The sequence below is a fragment of the Emydura macquarii genome, unplaced genomic scaffold (assembly GCF_026122565.2).
Source record: "Emydura macquarii macquarii isolate MOO-44397 ecotype Brisbane River unplaced genomic scaffold, CSIRO-AGI_Emac_v2 contig_3287, whole genome shotgun sequence".
In the NCBI taxonomy this organism is placed as follows: Eukaryota; Metazoa; Chordata; order Testudines; family Chelidae; genus Emydura; species Emydura macquarii.
This window is the reverse complement of record NW_027133424.1, coordinates 6,968,054-6,990,146: the sequence shown is the minus strand read 5'-3', so window position 1 is coordinate 6,990,146 and position 22,093 is coordinate 6,968,054. Positions and strand designations below refer to the sequence as shown.

Genomic DNA, 22,093 nt, shown 5'->3' with positions numbered 1-22,093 from the left:
GCTGCTTCAGTAGCTATAGCAGGGGTACAGAAATCATCAGGGTATAAAAACAGCCTGCGGAGGGAAGACAAACTGATATGGGGGGAGCTGGCTGGTGTTGCTTTGCACCCGAGGGGTGGGGACCCCATCTCAGGACCCTTAGGCACTCCTGTGTTATAAATAAAGAATCCAGTCAAATTTCATAGAGCTTCCTCTTCCGTTGGGGTTATCTGACATACAAAAGAGTGGGGCCCGCTGAGCAACATTGAATCATATTAATAAATCATTTTCAGCAAAGACTTGTTTATAATTTTGAGGACTTCAGAGAGGCCCTCATATTAAGTGATGTCCCTGCTTATTATTCACTTTGCACTTACATACGTTTTTTAAATAATTGCTAAAAAAGGAAGTAATTTGTTTTGGTAGATATTTATTTTCAGAAATACAACCTGAGCATATTGGCATGACGCAGGCTTAATACAGATATTCTTTGAAGATTGGTACAGAGAGCACAGGAAGTAGATAATGGGTGCTCACACATGGTTTTGTATGCTATTCACAATAGCCTGCTCAAGATGAAACTGCTCAGGATTTCAGCCAGGAGCACATACAGCTGAGTGATAAGCAACTGAGATTTTATTTATTATAACAAAAGTGCTTAGAGACACTTAAACAGCTACTGATGCCATATGGAAAACTTGGAAAAAAATAATCAGTTTGGAAACAACTCTGCACTTATAAACAATTGTGTCCTTTTTTTCAAAAAAAGTTAAATCAAGATTGGATGTATAAATTATGCTCTAGGAATTATTTCAGGGAAGGTCTCTGGTTTGGGTTACTCAGGAGGTCATACTAAATGATCGCAGTGGTCCATTCTTTCTTTTCAATCTCTGAATCTACAAGGCAGGAGAACAGGTACTTGAATAAAAATAGGTGGCATAGTCCTGCCCACAGATGATCATCACACTGACATCAACAAGGTTGCATGTTTATAAATGCAAGTCGAGTTTTTGTTTTGTATAAGAATGCATCTGGTCCCGCTACCTATTCTCCATCCAACATCATGATCTTTTGTGACATCACAATAGTTTTCTAAGCAAGGGCAAGGACCCAGTCATAGAGTTATAAAATTTAAGGCCAGAAGGGACCACCAGATCATCTAGCCTGACCTTTTGTATACACAGGTCATCGATACCACCCAGTATCCGCACTCTAAGTCCAACAACTGAAATTAGACAAAGCATTACAGCCCACATCCGGCGCATCCTCACCAATGGGCAGATAAGAAAACATTTCAAACAAACATTTAGCAGTGCTGAGATCTAATTAGGACACAAGGCAGAAAAACAGGCTCCTCCTTGCATAGGCTCACTGTAGTTCATTAAAACCCAAAGAAGAGGGCACTTAATTCTCCGTTTGCAGACAGATTTAACTGGTTAATTGAGAGCAAGCAATTCCAAAAGTTTCTCACTCAGTTAAGGTGTGCGCACGGGGGAATGAGGATTAGAGAATTCCACAGCCCTTCAAGATAAGGGACCAAGGCAGTAGAGCTGAAGGCCCCAGGCCCTGTCACAGCTATTTGTCTGATGTGTTCTCTAAGGGACTTTTATTTTTGTTAGCCTGTGGGCAGGTCCTCTCGGCTTCCGGGGAAAAGGCAGTTGCTTCCAACGGACTCCATGATCGTCCTTGATTTTGCAATGACACAGTCCTTATTAGAGACACAAGGTAAGCACGGGTCATATCTTTGATTGGATTACCTCCCTACCTTTGTCTCTATCATACCTGCGAATCAACATGGCTACAAGACTGCAATCAGTTATTCTTGTTGCTCATGTTGCAGTAGGGCCTAGAGCGGCTGGAGGGCTGAAGATTTCATTTCAAGAAGGTGAAGGAGCCACAATCAAGACTTTGGGGGGCAGCTTTTTTGTCCTGCTTTGCTCCCCTTGAACCACCCCAGCAATGGGACGTGAGTGGAAACCACCCACAAGCCCCTTGCTGAGGGTCTCTCCTGGGTAGAGTGCGTGGAGAACCTGCATAGCCAGCTCCTACGCCTTCCTCTCCCCAGTGGACATGTTGGGAGGGATGGAAAGCATGATGTTGACACTGCCTGCCTGCTTTGGGAGGACCCTATCAGACCTGACTTGCAGTGGGTACAACTGGTGGATCTGCAGGGTGAATCCAATTGCCAAGCCACTTCTGGGGTAGGGGGGACTCCACTGAGCACCGTCCATTTATATAGGCTGTGCACAGAGATGAGGATTTGGCAATCAGAGGATTTACCTCTGATTTAAGTTGGCTGTGCCAAGATGGCTGGCAATGCCGAGATACAGGCATGGTGAGTCAGGGAGCACCGTAGAGGTTGCATGGAGCATGGCCCCTCTTCAGCAGCTACAGTGCAAAGGAGAGAAGATGGAGATGACCCTTTCCAAAGTCCAAGTGTACAGAGAGCAGGTTAGTAGGGCACAACATGGTGAAGTGTTAGCTCAGCGCTCTCTGGTTCCCAAAGATGGTGCCAGTGAATCTTGCTAAGCTCCTCTTTGTAGTGCGCTCACCTCTCACATTATCGTGACACCTCCACGCAGGGCGGCTTAGAGCAAGAAGCAAACAGTTAGCAGTGGAGAGTGAATGCAATAGAGATGCAAAGCAAAGGTCAGTTTAACATTATGGCTCTTCTCATTCTGCAGCTGCATGGTGGCCTTGGAGACCAACACCTGCATACTTACAAATAAGCAAAAATGACAGCGAAGAGAGCGAAAAAGCCTATTATTTTAATGCACAGAGAGGAGGCCAGGGAGATATCGTCGTCAGAGTGGGTTTTCAGCGCCCGAGTTTTGGTAGCCTTTATGATGCGCTGTCTCTGGGTCAGGATGCTCTTCCTCGCACCATCCCACCTCCCCGGTCCAGTCAGACGGAACTGGGCTGGTGTGCACGGGCCGAACAGCACTTCAAGGGCCAGCTGTGGATCCGTCAGGAAGAGACGCAGGAGGTTGGGCTTCACGCCTAATAGGGAGGCAAGTTCATCCACGTGATCGATGTACTGCACCTGCAGGGAAATGTGCTGGCTCGGGATGTACCTTGGGACAAAGGAGAAAAGCCGTATGGCCTGGCATCAGTTTGAGGCTGACCTTTTACTCAGACATGTCGGAGACTGTGATGTTCAAATCCAGATCTGACCTTCCCCAGAAGTAAAGATGTTCAGATCTGGGGCATATTGAAAATTGTGATTTATCACTTTAAATTTCAGGGGGGTGTTTCCTGGTCCTGCTTGGAGGCTCAGAAAAGTGTGTGATCAGAGTCCGTCTCCAAAGAGCTAGCCTAGAACAAAGTGGGTAAGTTGTGAGCTTCTGCCTTAGGGAGCAGCCTGCTTGGTCTCTCTCTGCTTTTGGGTTCACGTGTTATGGTTCTAGATTCTCAAAAATAAAGCTGGTATGTTGCTACCTTCCAGCAGGAATATTTGATGTTTTTATCTAACTTCTCTGTGTACTGTGAAACAAACAAGATGCAGAGCTGGTTTGGCTCTTCTCTGGGGCCAATAAAAAAAGAATCGGACAAATATTTTGCAAGCATCGTTTTGCACCTGATTGGATGAATTATGGACCTGATCCAAAGCCCATTGAAATCAATGGAAAGATACATATACTGACTTCAATCGGCTTTGGATCAGACCCTATGCTACAGGAAATCTCAGTTAATGAGGCTTTATGGAGACACACACAGTGATCGGCTCTAAATGAGACCGACCAGCCTTGTTTCAGTTGACGAGCTCATGTAGGCATGGCTCTGCATGGCATCTCTGTATGGCTTCTCGGAGCAGTCATGGTATTGAATAGCTCAAGAATCCTTCGCAGGATCAGGTCCAAACTGACGGTGCAATGAAAGCAATGAAATTTGCAGATGGAATGATGTGAAATGCAAAAACTGATGAACACACTAGTTTCCTCCTATCTCTTTCAGTCAGTGCTCTGAGGTGTGTAAGAGTGGGTATAGATATTTGGCCTGATGTGTCATTTTTGAATTAATCAGGTTCCTTTCATTGAAGGCAATCAAATACTTAGCAAGACCAGTACTAAACAGTTGAGTTACTGATCACAACCAACTTCTAAATGATTAGCCACCCATAGAGCGGGTATCTTCCAGTGCACATCACATAAGCAAGGCCTAATCTGTTATACTTTCTAACACACACACATTGGTCCATACTCACAACTGCTGGAAAGGGGTGAGACTCCACTGAGAAGTGGATAAAGGTCAGTTAACATTTCAGGAAGCAGAGTAGTACTTGTCACAGTTGAAGTACGGCCAGGACCCCCAAGTTGACACCCTATGACCCTCCCGTGCCTACCAACACCCTCCAGAGGCGCTGCTCATTGCCTCGCTACTATTGGTTAGGATTGTCACTCCATATCTCCTCAGCTGCTGATTGGTGGAGGCAGAGAAGGGGGCAGGGTGGGTGAGCTGCAGAGAACACCGTTTCCTGGAGGAGGGGGATCTGGCTGCCCAGTGCTGTTGCTAAGAGTTCTGCCCGGGATCGAGCATGCACTGCGAGCAGAGCTCTGGTATGAAACTCAGGGGTCGGGGGACAGGAGTCCCCCTCCGCAGCTTTTCCTAAATGGTGCTCCAGCTCCAGGCCAGAGGACCTGTCATCTACAATTTTGTGAAAAGCACCATATGATTTTAACAAGTACAAAGGGCAGGACCTGCATTTTACATATCTCAGCCCAAACGCAGATGTCACAAAGCCATGACAACTAGTAATCCATTAACTAGTGAGAAAGACCAAATCGCCTACAGGACATGCTGCATGTTTCACCAGTGTTTGCTTTTTAATGAGACTGGTTCTCTAATGTAGCTCTGTTGAGGTGGGAACAGCTACTTTGTTAAACCTTGGGCCACTTGCTTCTCCAGCCCAGTGAATGTATAGGAGGAGGTGCTGCATATCTGAAGGTTGTGCTAAAGCCGTATGTTGGTGAATAGCGGATCTAACCAGAAAACAAAATTTCCTTTTCATGGGGGGGAAAAAAAAATCTCAGAGGTTTCCACCTTTGTTTTTGTTCTGCATTGAAAAGAAAAACTAGTCCTTTCTAAAGGTTTTACAAAACACTGAGAATGCTCTTTAGCCTCCCCAAAATAACCAATAGCCCAATGGTGAGAACGCTCCCTTGGAACATTGGAGATTCTAGTTCAGATCTCTGGCTGGAGAATAATACTGGCAGGGGTTTAATTATGGGGAAACAAGGCCTTGGTGGAATGAAACGGAAACGGTGAAGTGTTTGCTGATTTTGTGGAATGAATGACCTGCTCATTGGAGGAACTACTTTCCCTATATATATCTGAGTGAGTTTAATAGTTTTCCAAAAACTCTTTGTCACAGTGGCTCGAACAGTCTTATAGAAGTTGCCATGCCACTATGGAATCCCCCAGCAAATTGACTATCAGAGCTTCTATGAAAATATGATATGTCACATAATACACAACAGCAAATTGACCAAGCCATTCAAAGTAACTGCCAACATCAGACAAAGGTGTCTTATGTCATCCGTGACCATCTTACTGATAATGGATTGGGTAGTGAGAAGGAACACAGAACAACCAAGCAGTATACTATGGACTTTCACAAAGAAGCTAGAAGACCTAAACTTTGCAGGCAATATCAACCTGCTGTCCCATGCCCCCAGAGATATGCAAGCTTAAACAAATGTTCTTCAGGCCTATGCATAGTTAGTAGGGCTGAAAATCAACACCAAGAAAATGAAAACCATGAAAATCAACACACAAACACCAATAACACTTTCTGGGATTGACAGAGGAGGTACAACACTTCATATATCTTGACAGAATTGTAAGCAAAACAAGTGGAACAGATAAAGATATTGAACCATTACAGTTAAAACAGCAAAAACCAGTTATGCCTTTGCAACCCTAAAGCCAGTCTGGAAAAACAAACCTTGCCCTCCAAACTAAACTTTGAATATTTAACACCACTGTAAAGTCTGTCTTAGTATATCATGCTGAAATTTGAAGCCTTATCAAGACCCTATTAGCTAAACTCCAAATTTTTATAAACAGCTGCCTTAGACAAACCTTTAATATCAGAGGGCTGGAATGACAAATGAAGAGCTTTGGAGGAGGATGAAACAGACTGATAGGACAGGAAATTACGATACAAAACCAGAGATGGCTAGGACACGTATGGAGGAAAGGATCGAACAACGTAAGATAGGTGCTTGATTGGAATCTCCAGGGCAAGAGGTGACAAAGTATTTCAAGGACAACTTGGAAACACACAACGGGAGCAGAACTGAAAGTCATCAAAATGACAATGGGATAAAGCTAAGACGGAAGCAGGAGATTGCCAAAGATGGAAGGAAGTGATGAATGCCGTATGTTCCACATGGAACAAAGAGGTTATGACTAAGTAACATTCAGTTGCCCACTCTGAATCAGACAGCACAGGTGTTTGAACCTGGGTCTCCCACCTCTCAGGAGAGTATCCTAACTACTGGGCTATGAGCTATTGTGGGCTCTCTTTCCTATAAGAGCCACCCTACTACATTTTGGCAAAGTTTCAGTTTTGATTAATCTGAATTTTCCAATAAAAATCTGGTTTTGTCGAAAGATTCCCAACCAGCTCTAGTTAATAGATGAGGTGCCAGTAGGTGGCGCTCAAGAATACATAGCCTCGCTCCTGTGCTTTGTGGGCTCAGTAAAACACACTGAGCACTGAAATGGCACTGTGCAGCTCTGTATACAGATTGGGCCTGATTCTCCTCTCATTTTCTCTGGTGTGAATCAGGAGTAACCCCACTGAGGTCAAGGGAGTAGGGTGACCAGATGTCCCGATTCTATAGGGACAGTCCCGATATTTGGGGCTGTGTCTTATATAGGCGCCTATTGCCCTTCTCTCCTTGTCCCGATTTTTCACACTTGCTAGCTGGTCACCCTGCAATAGAGTAACCCTGGAGAAAAAGCAGTGTAAGCAAGATGCGGATCGGGCTCTATACCTCTGTCAGCCAGTCGTTGGACCCCGAGTCCTCAGAAGGTTAACATATGCCACAGCATATCCAAATTTCCTTCCTGGGGCACATAGAAATAGAGATCTGGGTATCCTCCGCCTCCTTTTTTTCCCTAGAGTATGAATGTGCTGAAGCACATTTTTACTTGTTTGGCACTTGATAGCTAATAACAGCACCAATATCAGTCATGGACAATTCAAAACCCAAACTCTGACACTGGGCTGAAGTTGTAGGGATTCTTCCTGGGTGCTGGAAAAAGAGCGGCATTAGCAAGACGCACGGTATGCCTGGGCAGGTCTATCTGTAGGGATTGAACCGGGGAACGATGAAACCGAAAGACTACTAATTGAGTCAAAGGACCTTAGCTTGGAAACAGGAAAGAACTCAACCTCTGTAGACAGTCCAGCCACTAGGGGGTGGCAGAGACACATGGCTGCGTTACACAAAGACAATTGCATTGGTCACCATGATCAACATTTTATCATTCTATATAATAGTCTCCTACCGTTTCTCATTCTCCTTTATCTTCTCGGCAATGTCAGCCATCATGACTTCTGCAGAAGGTAACTTAAGCAGACCTGAGAAGGCACAATATTTTTTGTGTTTACACAAGGTGACTTCTTGGTGATCTCCAAGCTTTTCACAACCTCTGACAAGTGATGTTTCACAGCACCCTGGTGTCTATTTTTACGTTCCCTTTACAGATGGGTAAAATGAAGTGGAGAGCAACTAAGTGACCTTCTCAAGATCACACAGCAAAGCAGTGGCATGGCTGTCCCTAGACTGAGCTTTTTATAACCTGAACAGGGAGATGAACCAGAGATTCCACGGCTGCAAAGCTCAGCTTAGGGGCATCGTCTGCTTTATAATGCAGTTCCTTCTTTAAGTTTTGAAACTTCTCAGGGGCAGATGTCATAGGTCTCCCCCTTTTGGGAGCTGCTGAGGACTGGTGTGACCCTAGCAACTCTGCATCGGTAGCTTTAGCAGGGGCACAGAAATTATCAGGGTATAAAAACCAGTCTGGTCATGCCTCCTTCTGCCCCTGATGTGCTCCGAGCCTGCCAAAATAGGGCTTAAATACAGTTCTTTCTGCGGACCCAATTCACATAGCAGGCCACTCTCTAGCCTAGGACTGCCAAGTATATGGCCTGTATTTATGTGGCTGACATGATATATACCCAGATGGCTTGAATTTCAACTTCAACTGCAAAATAAAAAGTAAGTTTCTAACGCTTGTGGCTGCAGAGCTGCTTATTAGCCGTAACCTGAATATAATCAATGCAGCGATACCTGCCTGAGTCTGCAGCCAGCCTGAAACAATGCCACAGAGGAGTAAATGCCCCTGTCAATCTTACTGTCATATCAGCTGTAAAACCAATGTAAAACCCTTACCCTTAAAGACCCTGGTAGCGCAGCGCGCTTGAAGCTCTGAGATGGGCATGATAGCTCCCAGAGGCTGAAGGAGGCCAATGATAGCCAGTGTGGGCTTCTCCAGGTGTGGGGGGAAGATGAACTTATACAGGGGGGCGTGGTTGTTGTTGATTTTGAGGATGTCGTCCTCCAAGAAGGAGAAGGAGTAGGTGTATCCCGTGGCAAAGAGCACAATGTCGATGTTCTCCCGGCTCCCGTCCTCAAAAATCACCGCCATGTCGGTGAACTCCTTCACATTGGGCTTCATCAGCACTCGGCCGGAAACGATGGCATTGGGCAGTTCGTCACCCACAATCGGGTACTTGCTGAGAAACCTGGAAGGTCAGGAAGGAGGAGAGAACTGAGAGTGGAACAGGCTGTGCTTGGACGGAACCGGGAGGACCCAAGTGACGGTCTGATTGCAGTGTGAGTAGCTAGACACATAGTAGCTTTAATCTGGCGGTAGGTCTACGTGGCAGTTGGGATGCATCATTGCATCATCCCGTAGAGATACCTGAGCGCGCTTTGATCTAGCATGCTCAAAGCTAGCTAATGTAACAATACTGGGGTAGTCGCAGCAGCACAGGGCAGTACAGGCAACCCCTCAATGATGTACCTGGGGTCTTGGGGTGGAGGTTGTATTCGAGAGGTTGCCCCATGCCACCGCCCTTCTGCCACAGCAACATTGCTATTGCTACTTGCCTTTTTGTCACATTCTTCCCTCCCATTGCTCGCCATGACCTCGCTAGATCAAAGCTAGCTCAGATGTGCCTGCGTGAGCTGCAATCAAACCACGGGAGGGGGGGTTGATTCTCGGCTCAAGTAGACATACCCATGCTAGTCCTGACAGAGCTGGCATGCTAAAAATGGAGCACAGCCATTGGTGGTAGGGCTAGAGGTGCTGAGCACAAGTCTAAAACACTAGGCACATGCTCAGGTGGCTAGCCCCTCCCCCTATTCGTGCTGCTGAAGCGACACTATTTATACTATTGGGCCATTACTGTACAACGCTGCCGTTATATGCTACAAGATGAAGACTCTGTGAGAACGGAACTTGTTCTAGCGCGGGTACATCTACTTGAGTTGGAAATTACCTTTCCAGCTTGACGTGCATAGTCACATGTGTCGCCGGCTCTCATGCTTTGATTGCTAGTCTCAGGATAATAGGTGTTTTTCTACGAGCCCCAGTTGCAGAAGTTAAGTTACCGGGCGAGAACATTGGCTTTCCTTAAGAAAAGGTAAGTTTCTAGCCCTTATGGTTGTGGAGAAAAGCTGGAAAGCGTGACCCAATTGCACCTTAAAGCCTGAAACTGATTTTCAATGAGCTTTTGGCTCTGAAGTGCCCAAGTCATTTTTGAAAATGGGACTTAGGAAGTGAGGTCACTTACAAGTTTTTGAAAATGTTACCCATTAAAATGCCTGGGGCTGCAAGAGTCCTGAAATCCAGACCTTACCTGAACTGAGGTTTCACTCCATAGTTTTCATGGTTAAACCTCGCATTCAGTTTGTTTTCTCCCCACTGGTTCATCAGGCACAAAGGAAGGAGGTGGCGGAGCATATTTTTAAAGCGCGTGAAGTGTACCACGTCGAGGGGGTAGCCATTGTCAGAGACGCGATTCACCACCCAGGCGCCTGTCCTGGTGCTGAGAAATACCTGCCGGAAGAGATGCAGAAATGCAACAGGTGAGGGCTTTTGCTCTTTGTTCTGTGCCTGTCTGCTTGTGAGGTGCAGGATAGCGGGGGCTTGTTTCATTGCTAAGCCAGTAATATCCTTTGAGGATATCCTGGTAGGATGGTTCAGTCTCTCCTTGTATTTGAATCAAAATAGATATCTTTTACACGAAGAGACAAAATGGATCCAATCCTACAGTTCTTTCTCAGGCAAAAATCCCACTGGATTAATTTATTACCATGATTTGTATTCTAGAGCTGCCTTGGGGCCCGACTCAAGGATCTGGGCTCCGTAGCGCTAGGTGCTGTACAGACAAATGCGATGAAAACAGCCATTGCTCCAGAGAGCTTGCAGTTTGGAACGAGGACAACACACAACATGTGAATGAAAGAGACACATGGAAAGGGGTGGGGGAGGTGAGATAAGGTAACAGATGAACAGGTTTTGCACATTAGACAGTAATTTATGTTTGCCACTTGCTTAGGGAAAGCTCTCATTGATATGGCTAAGTAAAGATTAAGAAACTGCAGGATTTGGGCCCATTTCAAAAGACAAAGGACAAAATTCTTCTCTCAGATTCAGCCAGTAATTCCCACCACATATTTTCTACAAAATCAGGGCAAGCAGAGAGGAAATCTGCTGAGTGGATCCAACAGCAGAATTTGTTCCAATTTGTTACTCCCCCTTTTAAGTGTCGGTGAAACTAAGTCAGTTTCCCCAGTTAAATGACTAAGAATTCCTTAAGATCTATACTTCCCTTTCTCAGTCTGGGGGAATGCCAGCGAATGTCTGTGGTAGTTCTGGGAATCAGACAGAAGGACAAGTAGCCATGATGAAGATCTGAAATCACTTGGTTTAAGACTCTGCCCCTATTCTTTTACCTACAGCTTCATAGATGCAAATTGCATTCCAAAGACATTAAAAGGTCACTTGGTATCCAACAGTGATGGTCCAAAACACTGCATCTTCCAGTAGATCCTGTTCCAATGCTCACTGAAGTCAGTGAGAGCCTTTCCACTGACTTCAATGGTACTTGGACCAGGTCCAAGCTGTGTTACGCTCAAAAGTGACTTTACAGCTAAGATTTATTTGTAAAGTAAGATCAGTTACAATTTCTGCCTTCTCACTATCGGTATGGCAGAGGGTCCTTATTGAATTGCACGCACTGGTAGCATGGGGCTAGACTGGGTGCATGCGGCATAAATCAGGGATAAATTTAGCCCTACAGCTTTCAATTATACTATTGGGCCATTACTGTACAACACAGCTGTTGTATGACACAAAGTGAAGACTCCTTGCAAATGGAACTTGTGCAGTCCAATCAGAGGCAGAATAGGAAGAACAGCGACTAGGATAATAACAAGTCTTATTCATACCCAGTAGCTGAATAAAACAACCCATCATCATCCAACCTCTGAGGCTAAAATTTCTGGAAGGTGATAGCCCACAGTACCTGCTTGGCTATATGACTGAGATCCAAACTAATATCTGCTCCAGAATTTCCCAAGCCAATCACAACCACTCTCTTGTCCCGTAAGTCTTCCGGATACTTGTACTCCCGGCTGTGCATGATTTTTCCTTTAAACTTCTCTACACCTGCGAGAGGAGAAGAAACCAGAAAGTGAAACCTCAGCCACGACATCATTCCATAGAGAGAACTTTGACAGTGGACCAAGATGCATCTCCAATGTCTGGAGAGGGTGTGAGAAAGTCCATAGCGAGGCTTTGGATAGGGGAATATCCTCCATGGGGGACAACAGTGTCTGAAGAGTCATTACGAGGGTGTGTGTGTGTGTGTGTGGTTTTCAGATCTACACACAGAGCAGGCCTACATGTCCTGCAGGAGGAGAGCAGCAGACCATCACCGAAACTCCTCTGAGACCTAACAGTAGCTAGATGTTGCCCAGAGACCCAGGCATCCCAAACTTTGCTTCTGGTTCAAAGGCTTGGAATTCATTCCCCCGGTTCCCTCAGTTTCTGGAGCAGAGCCCTTCTAACTGGATGTTGCTTTTGGGCTGACGACTCAAAGATTTTTACCTGGGCATAAAAAGGGACAAGACCTAGGAAAAGACAACATGCATGAGCAAGGCATGCCTCTGCCTGCCCTGCCTCTTTCTAGAGTTTGACTAGGCTCAAAATTGGGTGAAGGTTTCTAACCATCGGAGGAGCGAAATTCTGCAACAGCTTCCCAAGGGAAGCAGAGGGAGCAAAAAACTGAACAGACTGAGCTTCATAAGTTTATGGAGGGAATGGTCCAATGGGATTCCTACAATGGCATGTGGCCCCTAGGTGATCACCAGTAGCAAAAATCTGCAACTGCTGGAGATGGGACACTAGACGAAGAGGGCTCTGAATTACTACAGAGAATTCTTTTTCAGGGGTCTGGTTGGTGAGTCTTGCCCACATGCTCATGGTCTAACTGATTGCCATATCTGGGGTTGGGAAGGAATTTTCCCTCAGGTCAGAGTGGCAGAGACTCTGGGGTGTTTTGCCTTCCTCTGCAGCGTGGGTCATGGGTCACCTTGCAGGTTTAAGCTAGTGTAAATAGCGGATTCTCTGTAACTTGAAGTCTTTAAACCATGATTTGAGGACTTCAGTAACTCAGCCTGAGTTTAGGGGTCTATTTCCAGAGTGGGTGAAGTTCTGGGGCCTGCGATGTGCAGGAGGTCAGACTAAATGATCACAATGATCCCTTCTGATCTGAAAATCTACGAGTCTGAGTTGAATTCCTTAGAAAAGAGTCACAATCTCTAAGACTGGGCAGCGACCCTAAAAAGCCCCACTTATCTCAACCACTGTAGGATGCTCAGTGGGTGGGAGGAGAATGTTTCCTTGCTGGGATCTGTCCATTCATTCCCGGTTAGAGTGGGTCACATCCCAATCAAATCAAGAGACTTGATACTTAGTATCCCACTGACCTGGGAAGCATTCCAGTGGTAAGTTAGGTTCTGTGTGATGGCCAGTGCAAACCAAAATGGCATCAAAGACGGCCGACTCCTGCTTCCCGTCTGTCTCTGTGACCACATCCCACTGGCCCGTGGTGGAGAAATTGGAGCATTTTCTTATGCTGAGCACGCTTGTCTAGAAGAAAAGCAAACGCAGCCTTTTACTTTGGCTGGGCTTTATTTTGTTCATCGACTCCTGCTGAAGCAGGTGGGAGGAGAAAGCTGAGAATCAACGTTCCCAGAGCCAGTCGGGTGGACGTGGGGAAAATGTGCGGTTGAACCCCTAGGCACAGTGGCACCATGGGATTCTTGGCATGTCACAGACGTTGCATCACGATGCAACACACTTAGAACAGTCTGTATGACAGCTTCTGCAGGTGGAGCTGAGGGCATGGAGAAAAGCACAGGGAAACCAGTACACATGTACTATTATATCTGGGACCAGTGGTCACAGTTTTGGGGTAACTGCACCTTTGACCACCCCTTCATGGTCTGCTCCAGGAATGCCCCCATGTCACCTTTCTCTGGGCAGAGACCTGAATCCTTCCTTCTGACCAGGAACTTTAGGCTACAGCCTGTCTGCAATTCCCTGTGTTTATCTCAGCAGGTCTCATTAAAGTCCAGCTTTGCTTTCTCTCCAGGGGCTATGACCAGTGTAGGCCAGTGGTTACCAGTAACCAGATAGCTCTTTGAAAGCAGAGTACATTTATTTTAGGATACAAGCATTACAGAGTACATATAAAATGACTAAAAAAGTCTAAATGCATATTCCAATTCTTCCAGCCCTTCCAATGAGTTTAGTGTCCACCCCCGCCCTCCCCATACATAAGGTCATGTCCGTTTGTTGGATTAAAATGATGTCTTCTCTATCGGTTCAAGCTGGCCCTTTATATCCTAAGCTATGTCTCCTGGCTCTCCTGAGCTGGCTTGAACCAGTGTATGCAAACCACCCCAGTGGTTGATTCTTTGCTGGATCTGTAAACAGCTCCAGGAACTGCATAATTACCCATCCCCTCCCCATTGATTCTATTTCCTGAACAGAATTTGGTAGCTTGCCCAGCCAGCCAGACTACAATCCTGGGCTCGAAAAGATATAGATCATTTCTGAAATGTTATCTATACATGTTAATACAATAGGCCTCCAAGATACTACATGTGGTTGTAAATATCTGTCATACCAGCCCGGAGAAAAGGGGGGTTGTGTGCAGAATAAATACAGCCAGAGGGTGCACCACCCCAAAGCTATGTCAAGGCTGAGATTTCTTTGTAAAACATGAGCAATTGCAATTTTTGCATCCCCATCATTTGCCTGGGCAGTGGGAGATGCACGCTCCGTGTGTGAGACTAGATAGATCGTTATTGCTGATCATAATGCTACTAAGTGCCTCACCAATGTTACAAACACAAGATGTGCTTTGGCCATGGCCGAAGCACACCTTTTTCAGGGGCGAAATGCAGCAGCTAACTAACACTGCACAAGCAAAAAATGAGACAACAGGACAAGCTGAGAAGTGGAGAAAGTTAGTGCAGCCAACTGAAACTGCAATGAAGGGAGGATAAGGAGAATGTGAATAGTTCAGGGTATCAAATCTCACACCTTGCTCTTGGGGACTGTGTCATGGAATTGTTGATGACCTCAGCTGGTCTGGGCCTTCGTTTTCACTTCTCACCAGAAAAAATATTTTTCATTGAAGTTTTTCTTGGGGGTGTGACGCTGGCAGACGTGATGCCAACTCATGCCAGGGCCCCTAGATCTCAACTGAACGCTGAAAATGCGTGGCTGGAAATCAGTCTGGCTCAGCTGTGTGTGAGTGTTGTTAAAATAGGTATTAGAGTTATAAGAATGTGCTCAGTGTTTAGATTTTATTGAATGCTTGCAAGTTGCTGCCTGCATTAATCTCACTTATAACATCTGTATTCCGTGTCATAAGGTAATGTTTAAGAGTTTGCTCTACAACAGTAAATCACCAGACAGGAGAGAACTATTAATGAAACTGAAATACAAGTTTCCAACAGGAGGGGTTATGGGCCTTCATTTGATGGGCAGCACATCAACACCAGACAAACCACTGTGGAACATCAGAGGACAAAAGACTTTGTTAATTTCTCCTCTGAAAGAAGAGGAGATGTGCAACTGAATTCCTCCCAACAGCTGAATTTGTAACTCCAAGCAGAAAGAGGAAGGAATAAAAAGCCCTAACAAGGAAGAACTGTATCTTTTAGGCTTCTTGGACTCTGAAGGGCAAGGATTATTAAGCATAATCAAAAGATCCCCAGGCCTTGGTTAGCCCTAAAAGACATATCGAGCTTGCTTATCATAAAAGCTTCTATTGCTCTCTGAAATTTAAGATTGGAGCTCATTTGTCTGTATCCATGCTCACCTGCTTTAACCTTGTAAATAACTCTATTTCCTTTTCCTGGTTAATAAATCTTTAGATAGTTTATTATAGGATTGCAACAAGCGTTGTGTTTGGTGTAAGATCTAAGGTGCAATTGACCGATCCTGAATATTGCTGTGATTTCTGGTGTAAGGAACCATCTGTCAGAAAGGGAAACTTGCCTAGGTGACAAGATAGACCGGAGTGCCCAAGGGGACTGTCTGTAACTCCATGGTTAGGTTGTTATAGTGCCTGAGGAGTTTACACTTGGTGCATGGTTGGTGAAATCTAAGTCTAGAATTCACAGGCAGTTTGGGATTTATGCCCTGCTTCTTAACAGTCTGCCCTGAGGACAGCTTGACGGGGGAGCAGGGCAGGGAAATCGTTCTGAGTGGCTCTAAACATGCTATCTATTATTACTATCCAGTCATCCAGGAGAGCTGATGTAATTAAACTTCTCTGAAATATCACCACACAAAACATTGTTTGATGATGGTGTCACGTAATATCACATGTGATATCATTGCAGCATCCCATGCAATGTTACAAAATGGGTGGTATTTTATTGGATTAGGGAGAGCAGTTAGCCCCCAGCATTGCACTTGACTTTTACACCTCCAAGGAGATATAATTTCTTACCTGAAAGCGTATGTATCGGAGAAGATCAAAATGCTTGGCGTACATTCTGAAGTAGTCCATGACTTTGCTGTTGTGCATGTAGTTGGGGTAGTCCTCTGGGATGGGGAAATCACTGTAACCCATCATTTCCTTGGAAGTGTTAATGGTCACAGATTTATAAATACTGGCTTTCCAATCAGTATCACGCTCCTGCAGGAAGGAACCAAACCAGGATAGGATTTTCAAATAATTAGTCCAGAAGCACTACAAAAAAGGTTCAGCATTCAAGTTTGCTTGGCTTAAAGTATCCCAAAGTTGGAATGCTTAACTAAACCTTATTCAAAATTCATGAATCTGAAAAACTAGGCTGGAAATGTTATAAGGCAGACATGCTTGCAATGTTTCACCACTTTCAATTCCAGCCTCTGCCAGAACCCAGAAGGGAGGAAGAATCAATGCAAAAAGAAAGAGCAAACATTTCTAAGCTTGTCTGGCTCAGTTGTGATTTGTGTGTGTGGGTGAAGTTTTAGAGGGAATGGAAGTTTTGTTTCATTGGAAGCTATTCACCTATTGCTGTGAATACTACCCTTGGAAATGGAGTGAAACCTGAAGATATCAGTCAAGATTATGAACACCACATTTTTAAAACAGAGAGAAAAACTGGAGTCATTTGCAGAATTTGTCAATAGCTGAACAGGAAGTACTCAAGAGGACTTAAACCACTAAAGGTGAAGTCTTGGCAGGAATTTTCAAGCTCACATTGTCCTATGGGATTTGAAATTCCCTCAGAACTATGCTGTCTTGAAAGCAAAGAGCAACATTGCTCACTACGGCTTCCAGTTGATAGATACTAAATATTCCAAACAATTAGACCATACTACATTACTGTCTCAGAAATCCTATTCAACCAGTTGGTACGGACTATATTTCACAGAATGTACTTACAATGATCACCTTTAGAATGATCAAGACAGATGTTTTGTTTTAGCTGGAGTTTTCTATATTGTCAAAAAGTCATTTGCAGCTCTCAAAAGCAGAGGAAAACAGACAAAGAGTCCATTACTTAATGGAAATCAATATTTCTGGGTATAAATGACATGCTTAGTTATGGCTGTACTTGTTCATGTGTTAAGAGGTGAACTGATCTCCATGTTTGGAGCTGAGAAGGAAGGTCCCCTGAGGCATACTGACAGGACATGAATACCTGTAGCTTTTCACTTCTCTAGAATGGTCTATTCAAGGATCTCAGTGTTTCATGCCTATTAAAAAATGAAACTGCTTAACACTCCTGGGAGGTAGGGAAATACTATCCTCATTGTTAAGGAAGAGTACAAAAGAATAGCACAAGCATGAAAGGACAAAATCAGTAAAGCCACAAAATGAGTTACATTTAGCAATGAACATAAAAAACAATAAAACCACATTCTTTAAACATATTAGGAGCAAGACAGAGATGAAGGAAAGTGTAGATCCTCTACTTAGTGGGGAAGGAGAGCTAATTACTGATGACATCAAAAAAGCTGAAGGGTTCAATGCTTATTTTGCTTCAGTTTTCATAAAAAAAGGTCAATGATGTCCAGATACTCAACACAATTAATATTGTCAAGGGGGAAGGAATGCAAGCCAAAATAGGGAAAGAACACGTTAAAGAATATTAAGATAAGTTACATGTATTCAAGTCAGCAGAGCCTAATGGAATTCATCCAAGGGTACTTCAGGATCTAGCTGAAGCAATCTCAGAACCATAGCAATTATCTTCGCGAGTTCATGGAGGACAGATGAGATCCAAGAGGACTGGAGAAGGACAAATGTAGAACCAATCTTTAAAAGGGAGAACAAAGAGGACCTTGGGAATTATAGATCAGTCCGCCTACCTTTGATACCTGGAAAGATACTGGAACAAATGTTTAAACAATCAAGTTGTAAGCACCTAGAGGACAATAAGGTTATATAGCCAGCATGGATTTGTCAAGAACAAATCATGCCAAACCACCCACATTTCCGTCTATAACATGGTTATTGGCCTATTGGGTGGGGAGGGGGGAGGAGGAGGAAAGAAGTAAACATGATATATCTTGATTTTAGTAAGGCTTTTAACACAATTGCACATGACAGTCTCATAAGCAAACTAGGGAAATTGGGTCTAGATTAAGTTACTATGAAGTGGGTGCTCAACTGGTTGAAAGACTGAAGTTGTCAATGATGAGTTATCAAACTAGGAGGGTCTATCTAGTGGGGTCTTGCAGCAGTCAGTCCTGGGACTGATATTATTCAATATTTTCATTAATGACTTGAATAATGGCGTGGAGAGTATGCTTATAAAATTTGCAGAGGACACCAAGCCTGGAGGGTCTGCAAGCCCTTTGGAGGACATGATTAGAATTCAAAGCGACCTTGACAAATTGGAGAATTGGTCTGAAATTAACAAGATGCAATTCAATAAAAACAAGTACAAAGCACTTCCCTTAGGAAGGAAAAAAGGTCAAATGCACAACTACAAAATGGAGAATAACTGTCTAGGTGGTAGTACTGCTGAAAAGGATCTAGGGTTCACAAATAGAATATGAATCAACACTGTGATGCAGCTGTGAAAAAAGCTAACATTCTGGGGTGTATTCACAGGAGTGCCATATGTAAGACATGGGAGATAATTGTCTCAGGGTGTACTTGGCACTGGTGATGCCTCAGCTGGGGTAGCGTGTCCAATTCTGGGCATCACACTTAAGGAAAAATGTGGACAAATTGGAGAGAATCCAGAGAGAGGAAACAAAAATGATCAAAAGTTTAGAAAACCTGACCTATGAGGAAAGACGAGGAAAAAGGGTCACATTATTCTTGAGAAAAAATAATGGCTGGGGGACCTAATAACAGCCTTCAAATATGTTAATGGTTGTTATAAAGAGGATGGTGAGGAACTGTTCTCTGTATGCACTGATCGTAGGACAAGAAGTAATAGGCTTAATCTGCAGCAAGAGAAATTTAGGTTAGATATTAGGAAAACCTTTCTAACTCTTAGGTTAGTTAAACTCTGGAACAGGCTTTCAAGGGTGGCTGTGGAGTCCCCATCATTGGAGGCTTTTAAGAAATCCTTGGACTAAAACTTGTCAGGGATGGTCTGGGTTTACTTGTCCTTGCCTCAGCGGAGGGGGTGGACTTGATGACCTCTCAAGGTCCCTTCCAGCCCTACATTTCTGTGATTGTAACTGGTGGGGAAACTAAGGCACCGCATGATCACACAGGAAATGCATGGCAGAGCAATGATCAAAACTGCAACGTCCTGACTCCCATGCCTATGCTCTAGCCACACACCCAGTTTTTCCTCACATGTTAATGCTAACAGTTATGCATTAGAGCTTGTTGGAAAGTGTTTTTCTCCTCCTGAGCCCTTGTGAAACTTTTCACAAAAATAATTCATTTAGCCAGTGTGATTGAGTGAAGTGCTTAGAGAGCAAGGAGTGAGAGAAAGAGCTTATTGGCTGAATGGGCTGTCAATCACCCAGAGAGATGGCAGGGACTTTACTTATTGCAAAGGATTCTGGGTAGTGAAGCCCTCTATAAAACTCCCTGTCTTCCAGCTGGGAGTCAGAGTTGCAAGGGTAAGTGTCACTTGGAGGAAGCTGGGCCTGTTGGAGTTGTGTTAAGGAAGATATTCCTGGTTGATGATCCCTCCACCCCAACCACCTTTTTATTTTAAAATAAGCCTTGGTGCTGTTTAAACCCCTCTAAATTGGGTCTTCCTGCTTCATTTTGCAGATGGTCACCACCACAGTCAAAAACCCAATTTTCCTTTGAAAAACCATTTTGATAGAAAATGTTTGACCAGACCTAATCGGCATACCTTACACCATTTGCTTCCTGTGATGGCATAGTTCTTGGACATTGGTGGATCTCATGGAGAGTAGTCAGCAATCTCTCTGCTCATTTCTATTTGAGAAGGGATGGTCTTGTGGTGCAGGAAGAACTGGAGTATTAGGAAACCCCTTCGTTTAATATGCTGACTATAAATGCAAGACCAAGGAGAAAAACTCAACTTACCTGGAACCGCCACAGTCCTCCAATGTCTTCACTTCTCTCAAAGCAGGTTGGCTGGAGTCCTTCATCTAAACAGCACTTAATGGCTGTCAGACCACTGGCTCCCGCTCCAATAACTGCAACACTTTTTGCCATGGCCTTCTGTGTTGGGAAGGAAAAAGCAGAGTCAATCCACTAATTGTGGAGATCCAGCAAATAAACTCTCTCACTGGTTCTTCTCTAACCATTGCAGGTTAAAAGAGCAGAATGAGCCCAGCTGCCATGTCCCCTACGGAATAGCCAGGGAATCTCAACGCTGCCCACTAACTCTGACACAATGGCCCTAGCCCAATGGGAAGCATCAGGCTTGGCCTCAGCATAAGCAAAGCAACCAGACGTTTTATAGGACTTCTCACATCCTGTCAAGCCACCTCCATTCTCATATGGCTCATGGGCCAAACTTTTCTTCAGTCTCTGAATTAAAAGAATTAAACTTGTTTTTACCTTGTCGCCATTTGATCTCTCTGCATAAACAGCTCTTATTTAGCAGCTAATACTTTCCCTTATGGAAAAAATCAGTTAATGTTTGGATCTTTACATACTATGACAGGTCACCCTGGTGGTGGGGGTGGGGGGGGAAGGAGGGAGGGTGGTCTGTGGCAAGATTTGCTTTGCACCTAGAATAATTAATGCCAAGTGGTAACTTACACTATGGTTTATGTGTATATGCTATTACTGTTTAAAAACTCTGTCTAACACAGGTGGAATCAATACAAAAAACAGAGCTGTTAAGCTGACTTGCAACGAACTGTAGCGGAATCATAACTCCAGCTATCTCTGCATGCTGTCTGGTCTGTTGGCCAAACACGTCGTGAGAGTTGGGGATGGTGTCCTGATTCGCCTATATCAGGCCTACTCCTGCAACTGATTTACCACCATGCTGGTACAAGCCATAGGGAATTTCTCTCACATTCCTTATCATAATAGAAGCATCTGGTCAGTGTTGCAGGCAGTTCAGGCACGAGGGTGACTTACTTTGAAGCTCTGCTTTTCAGCAGTGCACTCATGAACTTCAGCTAACCCCTGAACCTCTTGCAGTTTCTTGCTTCTGGTGCAAAAGCTCTCTAAGGACATTCCCTGTGGCGCTCACGCCCAAGTTACAGAACAAGTTCTGGGAAAACTTTCTGCTCTTTATCTTATCACTAACCAGAAATCTAGTGGGCTGATGGAAAGAGGCTACCAGAACTCTTCCTCCACCATCAGGTTCCTGAAAATTTTGGACAGCGCAGGCAGTAGCAAGCAAAGCCATCTCACAATCAGTTTACTTCCTCTCTACTTCGCTGATGTTTTTGCTGGCTTAAACAGTCACTCAGTCATCACGATCATGCCTTTGGTGCAGTACAGCACTGCCATACTAGTTAGTGCGACCCACTTCAATGTAAAAGGGATAAGCTCTCTTGGGATAAGCTAGGCCTGGAGCCTGGGATATCCTTATCTTGAACTCCTTCACTGCTTCTTCCTGTTCTTAAAGGTGGAATTACACTTTTAGAAAAGAAAATAATATGTGGGTGGATGTAATGTCTTTTGTATAGACGCAAATGGCCAACAATGTTCTATACTGTCTTATGAAAACAGGAGGAACTCCTGTTCCGTGGAGATCTTAACTTCCTGTAGGCTAGTTTCGCTTTAGCCTCAAAAATCCTTTGCAGAGATTCCACAGAATTCAATCGATAGCTATTTCAACTCTTCTCTCTGCCAATCAACCTCTAGAGGCATATGCCAATTGCACCTTTTCCTCTACTTATTGTCTAAAGGCCAAGGGTCGGTGACTGTGCTCTTTTTGTATTGCATTGATTTTCAAAAGTAGGGTTTTGGGGTTTTTTTCAACTAAGATAGTTTCCTGAAAGCACCATCCCATCCCTCCCACATCATCACTTGTTATTTGATGGTATTATCTTTCCAAATTGATTCCAGAATAAATGGGATGATTGGAGTAATATCTGTGCTCTTTCTCCCAGGTTTCTACCTTGTAACATCACTTCTGGCAACAGCCCAATTATAGGAATG

At 44.4% G+C, this 22,093-nt stretch overlaps 1 protein-coding gene across 1 annotated transcript; it reads right to left on the bottom strand.

Moving 5' to 3' along the window:
- Window positions 1-1,271: 1,271 nt before the first annotated feature.
- LOC137142956 (flavin-containing monooxygenase 5-like) lies at window positions 1,272-20,186 on the bottom strand. The gene is made up of 8 exons (XM_067532500.1): window positions 20,051-20,186; window positions 16,037-16,225; window positions 12,993-13,155; window positions 11,528-11,670; window positions 9,857-10,056; window positions 8,385-8,737; window positions 7,498-7,570; window positions 1,272-3,053 (listed from the first exon to the last, which is right to left on the bottom strand). Exons 1-8 carry the CDS (start codon window positions 20,180-20,182, stop codon window positions 2,699-2,701), a joined length of 1,608 nt encoding a protein of 535 aa, XP_067388601.1. The 5' UTR covers window positions 20,183-20,186; the 3' UTR covers window positions 1,272-2,698.
- Between the last annotated feature and the right edge of the window lie 1,907 nt (window positions 20,187-22,093).

Excerpts from the sequence above, each read along its gene's own strand:
- LOC137142956 (XM_067532500.1), bottom strand. The coding sequence starts at position 20,182 with ATGGCAAAAAGTGTTGCAGTTATTGGAGCGGGAGCCAGTGGTCTGACA. Across the intron at positions 7,571-8,384 it reads CGCTACCAGGGTCTTTAAGG|GTCTGCTTAAGTTACCTTCT; the intron begins GTAAGGGTTTTA and ends GTGCCTTCTCAG. Across the intron at positions 3,054-7,497 it reads ATAAAGGAGAATGAGAAACG|GTACATCCCGAGCCAGCACA; the intron begins GTAGGAGACTAT and ends CTTTGTCCCAAG.